The sequence below is a fragment of the Trachurus trachurus genome (assembly GCF_905171665.1).
Source record: "Trachurus trachurus genome assembly, chromosome: 4".
Classification (NCBI taxonomy): domain Eukaryota; kingdom Metazoa; phylum Chordata; class Actinopteri; order Carangiformes; family Carangidae; genus Trachurus; species Trachurus trachurus.
Window position 1 is genome coordinate 12,061,962 of NC_139898.1, and position 17,712 is coordinate 12,079,673.

Here is a 17,712-nt window from a genome sequence, read left to right on the forward strand (position 1 = left end):
GCTCACTCTGCCTCACATCATGGCGCGAAGTTACCACCCACTGTGGTAAACTTCCTCCAGCACAAGGAAGCGTTTGCTGCTCCGTCACTAAGAATTTCAATGAATGATAGTAACTGAACTCATAGGGTCCTTTGTTCTTGCTCATACTGAGGTAACTGTTTCCCAGTTCTATTTACTTTGACCTGTAAAGTACAACATTAAAACAAGATCATAAAAGCAACAAGACACAATAAAAGATATAAGAATTTTTATTAAAATAGACAACACTCATATAGGCAATACAGGCAACATTTAAAAGAAAATGCTAAATTACTTTTTAAAAAATTCTAGTGCTGAAATGAAACCAGCAGCACTCGAAAGAGAATTTGCTCAGAAGTGTTGCATTGAACAGAGTCAAATGCGATTCTCACTTTTCCACAGGACTGTAAGAGCAATAGGTTAAACAACCTGAATTAGAGACTGACCCATTTTTCAATTATTTGAGACCACCCCTATGCAGTAATTGCATCAAACAGCAGTAAGCGTGCAGAGGTTTCACCACCAGGATAGATCAATGCAGCTGCAAACATCTACACAAGTAAAAAAAAAAAAGACATACAACTTGATTCTCATAGAACTGGTACAATAATTTCTCCCTGGATTTTAATGCATAAAAACCAGATTCCTTTCTCCCAGTGATATTCTGATAACGACCTCAGACAAACTCAGGCTCACTGTCCCTGTTCCTCGTCAGGGGTAATTTCTTTCCACACAGGCGTGCCAGAGGAAGCCCTGACAGGCTCACTACAGGGGAATGCGGGTTGTTGTTGTTGTTGTTATTGTTGTTGTTGGACTGGTTCACGTTGAGTTCGGCCAGAGAGGCGCTCAGGTTCTGCTCTGCTGCCGTGTCTTCATCGGGCGGTGCGCTCTCTGGCAGGGCAGGGGGGTCCCCTCCCTCCGGCTCGTCCTGGTCCTGGTCCTGGTCCTGGTCCTGGTCGGCGTCTTGCTCTGGGTCGGTGTGGGTGGCAGACTGGCTGGAGAGGTCCAGGCTGTCCCTGTAGCTCAGCTGGTCGTCGTCGGCGCTCACCTCGCTCTCCTGTTTCACCAGGCGGTGGCGTTGCTCAGTCCTCTGGCTGCTTTCGTCCAGCTCTGAGTCGGAGTCGGGGAGCTGCTCGCTGGAGCCCAACGAGCCCAAAGAACTTCCTGAATGGAGACAGAGAGGCCGGTGGTTAAACCCCCCAGTTGCAAAGCTGAGAAGCTCTGAATACCTGTAACTCAGCTACAAGGAAAAGTTATTTAGTTAACAACAGCGTTATGCATACAGTATATCGTCTTTATGAAAACCTACCACATCCCTCCTCCGTCTTGTCAGAGTCTGGTTTACTCTGGTCCTCTCTGCCTCCTCTCTCCTCTCCGTCAGCAGAGCTCCCCATCTTGTCATCTGCATTAGTGCTCTGAACCGGAAAGGGGAGGAGATAAGAGATCCATATCGACAAATATGGTCAATGTGTTCTTTTGTTTTCAAATTCAACATGCAAATCAGGAGGAAGTGGCCGGCAGCCTCAAATAAAAAAAGGTGCATCAGGCCATACCTCTGGATGAAGCATTGCATTTTCTGACATTTCATTAGTTCCATATTTTATGGCTTCATTTACGGTCAGGTTTTGTTTATGCTTGTAAATGATTAACCTTTCAACCCATGATGACACAAACCAGGTTGCCCTTTCTCTTGAAAAGTGACATTTGTCAAAAAAGCACTACTCTACCATATCATGAATCATCTCCTGCCAAACTCTTCACATCAAAAAAGATACAAGAGTAAATCTTTGCTTCGTTACCTGGTTACCCCCTTTTAAATTGTTCTTAGGAAATAGAATAATAGTTTGAATATGAGAAGAAACATGATGTTACAAATTCTTGTACTCTGAAGCCCTCACATGAAGACTCATGTCAGTGTTGGACTGACAAAATGCTACCATGCAAATGAAAAACTGGAAATACTAGTGTGAAGCAAGCTGCAACCTCCAGGGCTGAAAACTGAAGCCAACACAGATGGCTGCATGAGAGTGAGTCAATCCTCATAGAGTCCCATTTTATTAAATGCATTAAGTCCTACATAATTGGCTAGCGTGCACAGAAGTTGCACATGCTACCTCTTCTCTTTGCCCTATTTAGGTGCTGGCGAGACGGTGACGATGCAGCCGCCCCATGGCTGCACCCATTTCTGTTTTTATTTAAATTACAGTCTTTTGTGTGAGATTAGTGTGGACTCACTATGACCTTTGGCCTGTGTTCACACATGTACATAACATTTGATCCTGAAAAGTGGACAGACAACCTGAAAACATCATGTTCCTGGTCCGTGCCGTTATCAGCAGCAGGGAGGGACAGAACTCCACATGTCTTCAACACCTGAACCAGGCTCCAAAGTAGGTTTTAGTGTCCAAGAACAAAGTTCATAAATGTCCTATACTTGTGTAAAAACACATGGTCTGCTGCTAATTAGCCTAATGAGATGAGCCTGACTTACCTGCTGAGTGGAGGTGGACGCAGAACGGGCATTTTTGTGGGTCTGAGAGGTTTTGGACTGGAAGATGGATGAGTAGAAGACTATGAGGGCCTCCACGATGCGGGCCTGGTGGGGGTAATCGACCAGAGAGGACAGGGATATCGTGGCCCCGGTCGGACGGGGACGCATCAGGGAGGGCCCGAACACAATCCCCAAGTTACTGGGACTCATCTTGTTATCCTCTTCTAGCTCTGCGATCCTGGGAGGAGGAAGTCAGAGGGACGATCGGAAACCAAATCGTATTTAACAGAACCAGTTTGTTTATTTTCTTGTCGTTTCAGCTGCGTGTGGCATAATGACAAACCTGCGGAGGTGGCGGATGATGTAGCGCAGCGTAGCGATGTTGGCCTTGGGCAGCTCCTTCAGGAGCTCCTTCAGCTTCTCCACCAGCACCAGGACCTCTGGGTGGGTGTCAGGACCCAGATCCACCAGCTCAGGCCCCTTTCCCCCTGCCGGGTTGACGCTGTTGGACTCGGCCTCCCCTCCCTCTGATGCGACTCCCTCGCTCTGCAGACTCTCCTTGGCCAAACCCATCAGGCTGTTGTACAGGCGGAACAGCATGATGGGCTCTGGCAGCTGGGGGCGAAGGAGAAACAAAACCATGTGTTAGAGGAGACGAACTGAGCGTGAACACAACATTTCCTGCAGGGCGGAGCAGGAAAGCCATAATAACTAAACTAAAATTAACAGCAGACTTTATGAATGGATTTAGCCTGAACATGGGAATCAGTGCACATGTGTAAGTGACTACCTCCATGTAGCGTGTACATGTGCTCACAGCTATTTAAAATCATCTGAGCTTGTGATGAGCATGTGCATGTCATATACCAATACCTCTGAAAATGTTTTACTGTGATTTTATTAAGGACTAGACTAGATTTGAGCTAAATAATAAACAAGTCAGGTGTTTGATTCATGTTGAAGTCCCATTTTACTTCACAAATCAGCAAAGATTCACTGCTATTTGTAAAAAACTAAACTGTTAATCACATTTACAAACTCAGATTTTTATCTACGTATTTATGAAGGCTGTTGTAATGATTTACTCCCTCTCTGATTTCACCTACATGTTTCTGATGGCGAGATTCAGCATGATAATCCTTTTAATAAGTAAATGAAGAACAACAACACCTGGACATACAGTTAAAATATACTACAATATATAAAATGTGTTAAAGCGGTAAGAAGTACGTTTTCTGTAATAGATCTCCATGGCAGCTGCCACAGGTCATTTGAACATATGCGTACCTGTCTGAGGTACAGCTTGAGAACATTGCTGATGTCGTGTGGCGAGCACTGGGACAGCTCGACCAGCTCCTTCCCGTTCTCAAAGGCCTGACACAGTTTCTCAACACGAGTCTTCACCCCGTTCACCCTGTAGATGCCCTGTGAGGAGGAGGAAGCAGTGGTTTGTACCAGTTTGGACTTCTTCTCTGTGGCCGAGGCAAAGATTTGCAGACAGTCGGCACTTTAACATAAAAAAATGTTCCCACCTTCATCTTGAGTGCCCGTCTCTCTATCTCCGAAATGCACTTGGTGATGATGAAGGGGATGCCGTCGCTGGCACAGCTGGCTACCTGAGTGAACTCCCTGCCAAACAGCTGCAGGCGGCCCTGCAGCTTCTTATGGCCACACTGGATGGCCAGAGTCTCCAGACAGCGCTTGTGACACGACAGGAAACACTGCAGGACCGGAAGAAGAATAGGAACGTGCCGATTTGATGAATTGTCAGAGACATCTACAAGATGCTTCAGTTTCTGAGGATATGGCAAAAAAAAACACTCACCTCTTCGCACTCGGCCCCCTGGAAGTAAACGTAGCTGTCACACTCGCGGCACTTGGACGGAGTCCGCAGCTTCCTCAGTCGGTGAGTCTGTGCTGCTTTGGACAGGCCGATGTTACGGAACGGCCGGGTGGACACCACCACGTCAGGATCCATGCCGTTAATGTCTGGAAGGAGACAGAGAGAGTGAAGGAGACCCCCCTCATCAAAACACTCCAGAGAACTCTCAAATTAGACATGTAGTCAAACATCAGAATCAAATATATTATATTATATAAATATATATAAATCTTACTTGAATTTTCAAATGAAGCTACATTCCCGTCTTTCTCATCTGCATCCTCATTGGACGACATCGTCCCCGTGGATGCTGTCCGAGCCATTTTACTGATGTCACCTAAAATTATAATTTGTCAGACTTGCTATGAATCAGAATCAGAAATGTTTTTATTGCCAAGAGCAGTAAAGGTCAGTTTACAGCACAAGGAACTTGACGTGGTGTCAGGTGCAGACACAAAAGGTACAAAAAAATTGTAAAAGGTAGTGATAAAATAAAAATGTAAATAAAATAAGATAAAACAGAATCAATTAAAAATATTTTAGTGCAAAAAATATGCATATACTATATACAATTTAGTATTAAAAAAAAAGAATTAAATATATGACTTTAATAATCACAATGTATAAATGAGACATCCTGCTGCTGACCTGTGCTGGCAGTAGGAGACTCCAGGCCTCCGTCTCCTCCCACGCTGTCATCGCTCACTGTTGAACCCCATGACTTGTGGCCCTGCCCTGCAGGACACCAGAGTCAGTATTAGTGTAATGACCTAACATGACTACACACCAGCTTTACAGACGTTTTCTGCTCCATTTGTCCCATACCCCCCAAAAAAAAAAAATCATCAAAACAATCTCATCTTTCACCGACTGTTTGTGTGCAGTGAAATAAACAAATAAATCGGGGTGAAACTCATCAACAGGCGGGATGTGTCGAGTCGACAATATGAATAAAGATGCAAATGATCATCATCATCATCATCATCATCATCAGCACACAGGACAACACAGTGACACAGCGGCTGCAGGCAGCACTTACTCCTGCGTTGGACCTCGTCTCTGTACTCAACAGCTGCTGGCTCCACGCTGGCGGTAGGACTGTCTGCGTGGCTCGTCGGCTCTGTGTTGAAACTGTCGTTCCGGGGTCTGTGGCCCTGCCTGTGATAATAAGGAGATCAAATCTGGTAAATATATTCAAAGTGGAAACAAAGAAATAAAGAATTGTTCAACAGGAGCTAAATACAAAGGGCCAGGAGTGACAGATGCTGCTGTGTCTTGACTTTAGAAGAAGACAGCTACCTGTTGGTGGTGTTTGAAAATAAGGTGGTTTATTATAACATCAGTATCACATGATTCAGGTAGTATTGCTAATATGTACTGTTAGCTTTGCTTTAGTTTAGTCAGGTCCCCAGAAAGACCTCCGTCATGTTGTATGTTGCATTATCAAATTCATGAAGTCGTTTCCTGTATATGAAGCATGTTTGCAACTTGGCAAGAAAAACAAAACCAAAAAAACAAAAAAAAACAATATTTACGTGTCAAACTTTTCCTTGAGGGCTTGATTTGAACATCTCAACATCTCAACATCTCAACAACAGTGGCTTTGACTGCATCTCTTACTGTGACGATGAGGGGGAGTAGGCCTCAAACGTGTAGTGAACGCCCGGCTGCTCGGGTAACTGCAGGTCTCGCACGTGGGCGGCGTACTGCTGGCCTGGGTCGTACAGCTTGCTGCTCTCGCACAGAGTCTGGTAGTGGACGGGCAGGGCGACCGTCTGCATGTGCATGAGCTGGTAGTAGGAGATGGTGGCCTGGAGGACGAGCGGACGGATGACAAAGTTACACGGGAGGTCGGGCGGTCGGCATCGATCTGATGTTTATTACTGATTTGGTGGTTGTCCTGACCGAGCGGAGCGTCTGGTCGCTCTGTTTGATGACGTCCTGCAGCATCCTCAGCACCGTGACCTTTGTGTGCTCCAGCTCCAGCTGCTGAGCTGTGGCATCAGCTATACAGGTCCGGTAGGTGGCCTCCGCTTCGTCCGCCTACACACACACACATATTTATATTTTCATTTCATTTCCATTGTTCTGTGTTTTGCTTCTTATTTACATCAGATTTTTTATTTTTTGTTTATTCGATCTTTTACACAGATGTATTTACAGTTGAGCATCAATCACAGTCAGTCAACCTTCCATAATACCATCATTCATTCAACTAGTGCATAAATAGATTGAAAAGGTGTAGGCTGAAGCTATCTAGCTGATAAATGCCTACCCTTTAATTCAATATTCCATTAAATCCATTAGAGCTCTTCATGATTTCAGACTCATAGAAAGAAATAATTATCCAATAATTAACAAGTGTAGCCAAAAAAATAAAAGAAATAAATAATTTAACAGCATTACAGTTGCAATCAACTGTCAATCAATCCTGTTTATAGCTTTCTATCATACTATATTTTAATCTATTTTTAAAGTGTGTTATGTTTTTGCATTGTTTGAGATCCTCTGTCAAGCTATTCCACAGTTTTACTCCCGCCACAGAAATACACATGCTTTTTAATGTAGTATTTATTCTTGGTTGTTTTAAGTTTAAGTTTGCACAGATAAAGAGTCGATTGCGACAGTGCGGCAGCATTTATAGGCCCGTGTCATTTAAATTCTCTGAAAAAGAGCGTTTTAATCATTTTGTTCCCACGGTGATAAAACTCAAAATCTATGGAAACGGTGATCAAATAAAGTTATTGATAGAAACCTTATTGCGAGCCTCTTCCTCTAATCGTTTCTTCTTCTCCACAGACTTTGCTGTGGATCCTCCTCCCTCCTCCTCGGCTCGGATGGCTACAGTTTTGGCCTTCTCGTACTCCTCACAGCGGACCATGTAGACCTGCTTGGCCTTCCGCAGATTACCCTCGCACTCCATCTGAAAAAAAGACACAAGTCAGTTTATTTCTTACTTGGAGATGAATAAACCATGCTGACATAATACAAAGTAGAAGACTGTACCAGTTTTCTCTTTGCTCGCAACCAGTGCTCCTTGATCTCCTTTCGTCTCTTTTCATGCTCCTGCTTCCGCTGTACCAGGGGCTGCGCGGACACATTGACAGATCAGCACCGTGTGTATGGGGCGAAGGCTGCCCAGTGTTAACAGGTGCAGCAGGATGTGAGTGACTGTTGCTGGTGATTTTTTTTTTTTGAATCAACAGATCTAAAACATTTCAGCATGAATTTACCAGGATGAAGGTCTGGCTGTGCAGGGTGGTGCTGGCCTGCTGCAGCCCCACACCCTGCTCCTGGTCCTGCTCCAGAGCCAGCGAGTAGATGGAGAAGAGGGGCATGTGGGGCTGGAGGGAGCGAACGCAGCACGCAACAACATATGGACAAAATGTCATGAGTTAGGTTAACCCCAGCTTTTAGCTTTTAACATTCAATGTCACAGATAATCAATGACAGATAGTTAACAAAAGGAGGTTTACATGTGTTATGCTGTGTTTGCAGGACTGGTATAATCTCTGGAGGCCTTTGGAAAACTCAGTCTCTGGTAAAATAGAAGAACACAGTCATTATGACAACAGCATGGATGAGAAAAAGTTTAAGTCACAAATGCTTTCATTCGCTAATTTTCTAATAAAGATTGATGATTTTATTTTATTTCATTTTATTGGTTAATCTGCTTGTTATTGAGGTCGACTGCTCACCCAGTGAAATCCTCTTCTCCACGTAGCTGATCAGGTCCTTCATATACTTGGAGACGGTTTTGGCGTAGAGCAGAGCCGAGTCCACCCCTCCCTCGCTGCGCTGCAGGACCAAATCCACTTCCTCGACTCGGCCTGCACATCCACACATAAACACACCGTAACTATGACAACAAACTGTTTTTGTTGACCGATTTGTGGGAGGTGAGATCTGCGAGGGATGTGAGGATCCGTCGCTAAGGTGATTATCTCCAACATCTGCTGTTGTTATAGTTTTATTTTGTCGCTGTTGTGTTCTTGCTCTTTACACGCAAACTGTCACGTCTTCTTCAATTTCCTGACATAAATCTGTGTTCCTGCTGCAGTTTAACCTGTCAGCTGTCACTCTCACTGCAAAACACATGAGTGCACCACAGTGTTTACATCAGCAGGGGGAGACCTACCTACCTACCTATCCAGTGGAACAACAGAAAACGTCAATGTCCTGATTAAGAGCTGCACTGCTTTACAAAAGGAGAGGATGCCGGAGCACACAAAAATCTAAATATATCAAAATGTTCGATTTTCAGACCAACTGTTACGTATTGGGTGAAACAGATGCTGACAAACCTTTCCTTTGGAGAGAGTGACATACATACGAAAAGGAAGGCAAGGCATATTCGAAGAGATATGGAAACCGTTTAATGTGTTTGTTAATGGTATCGATTTAGCAAATGACAATGAAGAGGAATAAGTAGTCATGTAAACCTTGTAACAGGATTAATGAGTTCAAATACCCGCAATTGTATTAAGCCCTTAAATTATGTACAAAATGTTTTATGGCTGAGAAGTGGATGTTTGTGATGTGTATATGTAATGTTTGTTTGTTCGGTTTTGTTCTGTTTACAACACTTGTACCATAACAGGTGCCTTCATTAATGGAGCACAGATCTACATATTTGATATAACTACATACTGTATATGTAAATACAAGTGTATGTGTATGTAAGAAAATGTAAACAAATTAAAAAAAATGTTTTTTTTTCGATTTTCAAGACAAAAATTAGAGTGAATGGAGAGTATGTGCGAAAAGAGTCAACAACAAAGCTGGGGTGTGAGTGAAGGAGTGACTGACCCATGTCCTGCAGGTCGCTCCTGAAGTGGCTGCCGTCTCCTCCCTGGCCTGTGGCAGTGTACAAGTTCTCCATCGACTGCACAGAAACACAGAGATGATTCATTATTGACAAACAGATCAGTGTTCGTCATCAACTCAGGGATTTTTTTTTTCTTTCACCCAGTGGAAAGTTGGGAGGGGACACTTGTGTGATATTTAATAAACTCTGTGATATTTAATAAACTCTGTGTTTAAAATAAGTCAAAGTCACTGTATTTTTATTTGTTTTCTTAACTGTTGGATTAGTTGCTTCATCATTAAAAAAAAAAAAGATAAATTAAAAAAAAGAAGAAAAAAAAACCCACCCTGCTTTTCTCTGTGGGCAGCAGTGAGAGCAGCGTGCTGCTGTCCACCTCTCCCATCAGCAGTTCAGACACACTGAGGAGAAACAGACATTTTAACATCACAGATTAACTCAACATGTAAAATGGGTGTGGAAAAAAAATTCAACCAACAGGGGAGGTATAGAGCAGATTTTAAAAGTGAAAGAAGAAAGAGAACCTGACTTTTGCAGATACACGGGAGACAGGAAGTGATAAATAGGTTTTATCTGTCTACCAGGTGTGATGAGTTTCTCTTCATAGTGTACGGCCGGTTTCTTCGAATTTATTTATTTTTCTATAGATTCTTAATCCACTGAGGTAAAATCCTCTCTTTTAATCAGATTGTCTGCTTTGTGGGACGCCAAGGACAAAACAAAACAAAAAAAACACCAAAAACGATGCCTTTTTTTTGAGAATGAGGAAACAGACTTCAGGCAGGCAGATTTCAACTGTCTCTGCCAGCTCACTTCCTCCTGCAACCGATATCTAAGTCCTAAAATGCCACTGACAAGCATGTGATTAACTGTTGGCACAATACAATTCAAATACACATAAAAACAAATACATTCCCTTACTGACTGTTTTTAATCATCTGTGTATTATCTGTAAATTAGTTTTAAAAAATGATCTGGTCAAAACATTCATGTTGGAAATCCTGAGTTGTGTAGTCGTCAAATTTAATAATTTATTTGGTCTTGATTTGATTTCGTATATCTGAAATCACATCAACGGTCTCATGATTTATCGTCAGTCTGTAGCAATCTGTTTTAGCAGTCAGGTAGTGAACAACATTTTCAAGTTTTGGTTTTGTGTCACACAGCAGGAGAAAAACCACTTCCTGTTTTCAGCTCTGTCTCATGCAAATGTGTCACCATCACTGCACTTCTCTCTCATTCCCAACAACAGACAACTGTGTACACACTAACGCACACACACACAGGACAACAGTTCCTGTCTGTAAAAAAAAAAAAGAAGGTACAGTGCATTCAGAGGTTATTCAAACCACCTCACTCTTCTCTCATCTTATGTTGTAGCCTTGTGATTGAACTGTTTCAATTCATTTGTTCCCCTCTTCAATCTACACATTCAACATAGAGGAAAAAGCAAAAACAATCGTCTGTGCAGTATCTCTCGGGTTCAGGTTGGGTCGGGACAGCCTTCAGATCTTTCCAGAGTGGGTTCAAGCTCTGACAGGAGCCACTCATGGACATTCACAGATTGACAGTCACTAAGCCACTCCTGTGTTGTCCCCTGTGTCTTCTCGGCCCTGCGCTTTGAAGGTTCTGAGGTTCCCGCCCAGGTTTTTTGTTAAAAATATCTCTGTTCAGCCCCTCAACCTCAAACTGTCTCTCTGTCTGAGACTGAAAAACAAAACCCCTCAGCATGACGCTACCACATATTTTGCAGAGCAGAGAATCACGTTTTTTCACTGCCTGAGAGACGTTTAGGTGTTTCTCAGGTTCCTGGGTCGCCCTTCTGTCCTGACTGCTCAGTTTGGGCTTTGGATGGAGTCACGATGGAGGCCACCAGCCTGTACCTTGACACAGACAGGTCCTTCCACTGATCAGCTAAGTTTAGCACTAATGGACTCCAACTGTCTTTAAGGTGATGGAGGGAAATGGGAAGGACCTGAACCAAATATCATGTGTCATAGCAAAGGCTCTGGAAACTTGGGTCAAAGTCATATTTCAGTTTTCCCTCTTTAATACATTTCAGCAAATATCTAAAGTTTTTTTTTTTTTTAGCTGTATCATTATTGACTATTGGTTGTAGGAAAAATGAATTAAAAATGATTGTGTCATCAAGCTGCAACATAATGTAGAAGACTTTCTAAATGCACCATGTTCAGACACTACTGGCACCTGTATTAAAGTATCCTGCTGTGTTACCTATAGTAGTAATACCAGAGGGCTATTATATGATGTTGAGGTTGTCCTTTCACAATGACATACTATAAAAAGGTGTACCAGATACTTACTTGCTGCTAAAAGCAACTGCAATGGTTTCAATCGCCTTCTCAAACTCCTTTTTATCGGCCTCGTTACAAGCCTCATAGTGGAAACCTGAAAAATCACAACCGTACATGTGTTCAGGTTTCAGTTGTGGTGAGGAATACATTATCATCCAAATTAAGTCACACACCTGAACATCAGTCACACCACACTAACAAAACTACAGTGTAGCAACTAGCACGCTCATTATAAACTGTAACTGTGGATGATTAAATCATAAAGTTGTCTTATAAATGGAATAAAAACAAGAATCCATCGACATTCGGTTGATTCATTTTCAGGGATTAAGGTTTCCCTGCACCGACTGACCTTTGACCTTGGATATGAGCTTTCCTGCAGCAGTGAGGATCTCCACGGTGTTTAGCAGAGGGTAGGTGTTAATGACCTGCCGCAGCACCCGCAGGACCTCACCCAAACACTCGTGGGCCACCGGCCGCTGACTCTCCTTACCTGGGTGGGAGAGGGGGAGGAGACGGAGACAAACAGCAAACAAGATATAATGTGTCATTCTATGATCGTTAGAGCTGCTGTAGGTAGCTTTTGCATTTTTGGACATAGCTGGGCAACTTAATTCTTATTGTCTCTATTCCTAGCAGTAACCTACACTACGATAGCCTGGAAATCTAGACGCATCCTAGCGGCAGCAAATATATTTGCGCCGCAGGTGGGTCTAGAAACGAGCCATAGGAACTTTTTGAGTCTCGAACACCGTTTGTGTTCACCAATCACAGCGCTCTATCTGTTTAGAGAGTCGTTGGGCGGGCTTAACGCGACATACATTTTAATTGGCTTGTCAGGCTAACGTCATCCTGCTCTTTGCTCTGATTAGTCGTAGTGCTACCCTATTGCATGCAGAGGCAGTCTGAAAGACAGCCTTCATCCCGCCCCCTGGATTGAGCCGAGGTCTACCGGTCGTTGCCAGACTATACATTTTAATGATATAGTCTGGCTTGTCAGGCTAACACTACGAGGCTAATGGTCATTTTCTTCCTATTTAATGCCATGAAGCCAATAAAAACATTTGCCAAAACTTCTAACTCTATCTCTTTAAGTTGTTGCAAGTCACAGTTTCTGCTGTTGCTGTTTGTAGAGAGGACAGTGACTGTACAGACTGCAGACAACTGGGACTGTGACAAACACGTAGGTGTCAGACAGGTCAAGTCAAGGCATGCATCAGCTTCTCAGCTTGGATGTCACCGGTGACACATCTGTAGCCTGCATCCTCACTTCCTCCTCCCACACACACACACACGCACAGACACACACGTTCGTCAACTTGTAACTGTCCAGTGTTGTCTTCTTTTCTGTACATCCCTTTTCTAATGGCAGTTACTTGCTCACAGAGGAGGCCAGAGGGCAGCCGGTCCCTCCATCCTCCCACAGTCTGTCTGAAAATGTGTGTGAGAGAGTGTCTGATCTGCAGCAGCAGCAGCAGCAGCAGCAGGTAGCGAGAACAGAGTGACCTGAACACTGAGCCTCAGAGGATGTGGTCTTTTCTATTGTTTTGCAAGATTAGAGACCAATTGTGGCGCTGTGCTACATCAGCTTTTTGAAGTGGATAAAAACAAAATCACCTAACCCGCACCTTGCTCTAAGCTTTGCAATAACATTTTCAGCATAATGTTGTATGTAACATAGAAGCTACAGAGCAAGTGCAGCTCCACGTTAAGGAGCTCTCTAGGTCGCAGCGGTGGAAACAAGGCCTACACTCTGATTGTGCTACTGATTGAGAGGAGGCGGCGTCGGGTCACGGCGATTCAGCCAACGTATCAGAATAGGAAGTGTGGACGCGGCCGCTCTGTCAGAGGCTATCCATCATGGCTTCCTGTTTAGAAAGCTCAACCTGGGTGGAGAACATGACAGAACAGAGCCAGATAACAGCAGACAGAGCCACACAAAAAACAAATCTCTCCCTGTCTCCTCCGAACCACAGAGATCCGCTCTGAAAACAAACTTTTCCAACGAGTTTAGTTTAAGACCTTCAGGGCGTGTTGTTTTCGCGGTTTCTTTGTTAAGCAGGCGGAAGTAGCGGCAGCAGCAGCTCCATGAGGAGAGTAAAGGTGTATTGCCGTTTTAAGCCTCGCGTCATCACGGACGAGGGAAGAGGAGTGTGTGTACGAGGCAGCAGTAAACAAGAAGCTGGCTTCCTGCTGGAGACAAGAGTGTGGTCGACTCTGTGGGTGCAACGGAAACGCAGCCCTTCATTTGGAGAGAGGAAGCTCACTCACTTGTCAGTTTGCTTGTGCAGGGTTGTTCTGCCAACAACCATCTACCCCCCAAATTACATGTGTCAATGACCAGGACCCATGTAAGACCGACACAAACCTGTTGTGTATTCATCACGTCCTCACAGTGTGAAGCCCCCGTCAAAATATACAGGGGTGTGTGACACAAAAGGGGAAGAAAAAGAAGAAGAAGACTGTCCACTATTGTTCTGTGTTCAAACTGACAAATTCACATGAGCCCAACAAAAACTCATGACACAAGAGAGAAACAACACACACAGAACTGTGTTTTGTCTCCACAATGGTGAAAACAGTAATGTCAGTATAGGAGGAGCCAACGAAGACACGGGGACAACGTAGCCACAATAAAGACTCAAAGGAGACAGTCTCATTCAGGTGCAACAGGAAATATTTGGGACTTTCTAGAGTCAAACGTCAGAGGGAAAGTTTCTGTAGGTGGATTTGTGACTGGTGCAAGTTTGTGGATGAGCATTAAAAAAAAACAACTTAAAAAACAAGAACTGTTCACTGGATCTAACCTTCAGTGAGCACCACATCCTTCAGTTTCTCCACAGCCTCAGCGAAGCGTGCCACGTCCCTCAGCAGGGCCGGGATATCCTCCACTTCGATAGCCGTGCTCTCTGGACTTTCAGACGGAGTAGTTGGGGTCAAGGCCCCTTTCCCTTGGCCCTTCGTGAACACCCATGACTGGAGAGGAAACCCTGAGGAGACACAGAGGACATCATCACTCCAGACTCAGCCTCCAGACAAGATCCAAACTGACAGAAATAATCAGCAAGGATATGATCATTTATTCAGAAAAACTTTCTATTACATACTATCTAGTTCAATTAATGCTTTTTTTAAACTCTTTTTTTTCGAGTTTTATCTAGATGAAAAGATCAATACCACTCCCAACACTAAATATAAGACTACAGCCAGCACCCAGTTAGCTTAGCACAATGACTTGTAACTCCACGTAACAGGAAGTTAGCATTTTTACACTTTACCATTTCTTCAGTAGGCTAACAGTGCTAATTCTGCATCAAAGTGTTTGCAAAGACGGTTTATCTTTGGTGTTTGTTCTAGCCAGGCTAAATGGATGTTTCCTGTGCTAAGCTAACTAGCTGATGATGCATATTTGACACATGGGCATGAGACGGATATGTGGCTTCTTGTCTGACACTTCAGAAGTGACTTAACATATTTTGCAAATTGCAAAACTGTTTCTTTGAATGTGAGGATTTCGTGTTTTCAATCATTGTAACCGGTATATGATTTGGTGTCAGACTCTGGGACACTGGGACGAGCGCTGTTCACAGTGTTTGGACATTTTGAAGACTTTAAAGTATGACAAGAACAATCAACAAAGGTGAAAACACTGAGGTGAATTTTAAAAGGAAAAAAAATGTCTTGCTAAATTTCAGATATGCATAGGCCTATTTAGTATTTCTGCAGCCAGATTTTGCTCCTTTTTTTCCCCCAGAACAGACGTGGGAGCAATGGACCGCACACAGCAGACGAGTCACAACAGAATCAGACCTGCAGCGCTGGCATGTCTGCTCAGTGCCGTCGGCCTCTTCATGGTGGACACGGGGGACGGGCAGCCCACCCCCTGCAATGCCGGGATCTTGCTGTGCTGGATGCTCGGGGTACCAGGGCAGGACGCGGACAGGTCCTGAGGTCCAGCAGAGGATGGCGTTGAAGATGTGGAAGAAGACAAGGGGGAAGAGGAGAGGGTGACGTCGCCTGCATCTTTCCGCGGCTGCTCCTGGAGGATGGACAACTGAGACAAAGAGAAAGGAGGGCAGGAAGATGATCATTCGCTTTACACTCTCCGGCATCAACACATCAGTGTGACACGTCTTTTGCTTTTTGCTGCCTTCAACATTTTAAAAAGGCAGCAATATTGTTGGTAAACACACATATGAAGACTTTCACAAGATCCTGTGCTGCGTTGTGTAACACTTCCTGGCTCCAAGCAGTTGTTGGGTGTGGCAACATGAGCAGAGTGTAAAGTAACAGAAATGCCATTTACTGTTTGGAATAAGCACAGTGACATCTTCAAAAGGTGGAAATAACCGTCTCATCTGCCTCATCGTTTCTTTAGAGCTCAGTTGGTGCATCTCATCTCCCAAATAGACTAGATTTAGACTGTAGTCAGTGCTTCACACTCTCTGGGCCTGGAAAATGCATTTCTAGAAAGACCAAGAGACACACACACACTACTCACCCATACAAAGAGTCGAAATTACTTCCGATGCAACGCAGAAAAGCATCCCTGTATGTATATGTGTCGTTTGTTTTGGATATAACAAGACAATCAAACAGTCCCACGTACCTGTTTAAGCCATACGTTGTGCTTGTTGGGCAGTATGTCCAGCCTGTCCTTGCCTTTCAGCTCGGCTTTTTTAACTCTCTGACTCGTAGAGTAAGGGTTGTAGCTACTCTTGGCACCACGTTTCAACATGCTCCTTCTCCCTACAGCTTTGACTCCATTGTAACCCAAGCACAGCTACAGCTTTTGAAACTGATCGCGCAACAGCATTCACTCACACACACTCACAAGTGCAGCCAGCCACAGCTTCATAGGTGAAAACCCCACAGCAATACTTCCTATGAGCCAGATATGAGTCAGTACTGTGTAGTCAGGCTCAAATACGTACAATTAACTTAATATATGACTGTGACACTGCAGCATAATTAATGTTTTCAAGCAGGTTCCCAGTGTCCTCACCCACAGCCCAATCTGTGCTCACGCAAAACTTAAGAGTATTCACATCTGGTGCAAGTCTACTTTTCAAACACGCACACACATACACACACACAATCACCAGTGGACCGGAGCCCCCTCTCTGCTGCCCTGTCCTCTCCAGCTGAAGGTCATCTGCGCCTCACACACACACACACTCACACACTCACAGACCAGTGCGCAGGGCAGCTGTGCCAGTCAGAAACCAGAAGTGATGCGCTGTACTCACAGACGATGCGCTGCTCTGAGGCCCGGGGCTTCCTGCTCGACTCTTCTTCGAGATGGATGGCGTCTTGATCAGTTCCCGTTTCTTCCTGGTGAACATCTTCAGGGTGCCTTTGCCGTCCATCCCGACTTCTTTGAGTTTGACGCACAGCCCCCCCACCCACCCCCCGACTCGCCACTTGGGTGCTCTGCGGCTCGCGTTCAGCGGGAACTCGGTGCCATCCAGGCCAAGCTTCAGCCACGGCAGCTGTCTGTCTGTCTTCCTCCTCCTGCTGCTGTCGCACATCGAGCCGCGCAGGCTCACTGACGGAGAGACAGACAGCTCACCGCAAACTGTCTGTGCGCTCCTGGCATCCGCTCTGCGTGCCCGCTCAGTTCCGCCAGAGGAAAGAGGAGGACACAGAGGGGAAACAGTGCTATTTCACAAAACCTTGATCCCGATTAAGTTTGACTCCAGAAACCTTTGTCAAAGCGCTTAAATGTTTAACATGAGGACGGACAGAGTTGACTGCGTCCTGATCCAAACGCACAAACTGTCGCCTTGGTCAGATTCACAGAAATCAAGTTATCCTGACACACGTGTGTTTCCACCATGTGACCCCCGCAGCTTCCTCGTGCACCTGCTGCACAGAAGATTAATACAGCGACATGTTGGCGGTGCAGCCTGATGGTCTGACACTGACAGGAGGCGGGTGGACCACAGCAGGCCTCTGCTCGAGCTTCACTCAAATGTTTTGTGTGAATTTATGTGGTTTGAGATGAATAGTAAAAAACAAAACAAAAAAAACAATAAGGAAATAATTATAATTAAAATTGCTTAAAAAAAGAATTTCAAAACACATCAATTTGTATAAATGGTTTTCAAGGGAAAATATTAGAAACAATTCAGCTGATTAAAATGTACAACAATGTAAAGCGTAACAATTAATTATATCA

General features: G+C 44.3%; 1 protein-coding gene across 2 annotated transcripts; it reads right to left on the reverse strand.

Moving 5' to 3' along the window:
• Nucleotides 1-232: 232 nt before the first annotated feature.
• On the reverse strand, nt 233-17,249 carry arhgap45b (Rho GTPase activating protein 45b). Of its 2 annotated transcripts, none has more exons than XM_083970861.1 (24): nt 16,781-17,249; nt 15,342-15,585; nt 14,339-14,521; nt 11,884-12,024; nt 11,541-11,625; nt 9,545-9,617; nt 9,201-9,276; nt 8,090-8,221; nt 7,868-7,929; nt 7,625-7,735; nt 7,398-7,478; nt 7,147-7,314; nt 6,297-6,434; nt 6,012-6,202; nt 5,431-5,549; nt 5,040-5,126; nt 4,627-4,728; nt 4,335-4,498; nt 4,042-4,230; nt 3,797-3,934; nt 2,853-3,124; nt 2,510-2,747; nt 1,328-1,433; nt 233-1,182 (listed from the first exon to the last, which is right to left on the reverse strand). In XM_083970861.1, the coding sequence occupies exons 1-24, from the start codon at nt 17,060-17,062 to the stop codon at nt 695-697; spliced, it is 3,870 nt and encodes a 1,289-aa protein (XP_083826987.1). In that variant the 5' UTR covers nt 17,063-17,249; the 3' UTR covers nt 233-694. The 2 variants fall into 2 exon arrangements, with proteins under 2 accessions (XP_083826987.1, XP_083826988.1); XM_083970862.1 differs by lacking the exon at nt 16,781-17,249 and adding an exon at nt 16,141-16,682.
• Nucleotides 17,250-17,712: the final 463 nt, after the last annotated feature.

Excerpts from the sequence above, each read along its gene's own strand:
- arhgap45b (XM_083970861.1), bottom strand. The coding sequence starts at position 17,062 with ATGTGCGACAGCAGCAGGAGGAGGAAGACAGACAGACAGCTGCCGTGG. Across the intron at positions 15,586-16,780 it reads CTCAGAGCAGCGCATCGTCT|TTGTCCATCCTCCAGGAGCA; the intron begins GTGAGTACAGCG and ends TCTTTGTCTCAG. Across the intron at positions 7,736-7,867 it reads GCAAACACAGCATAACACAT|CCCCACATGCCCCTCTTCTC; the intron begins GTAAACCTCCTT and ends CGCTCCCTCCAG.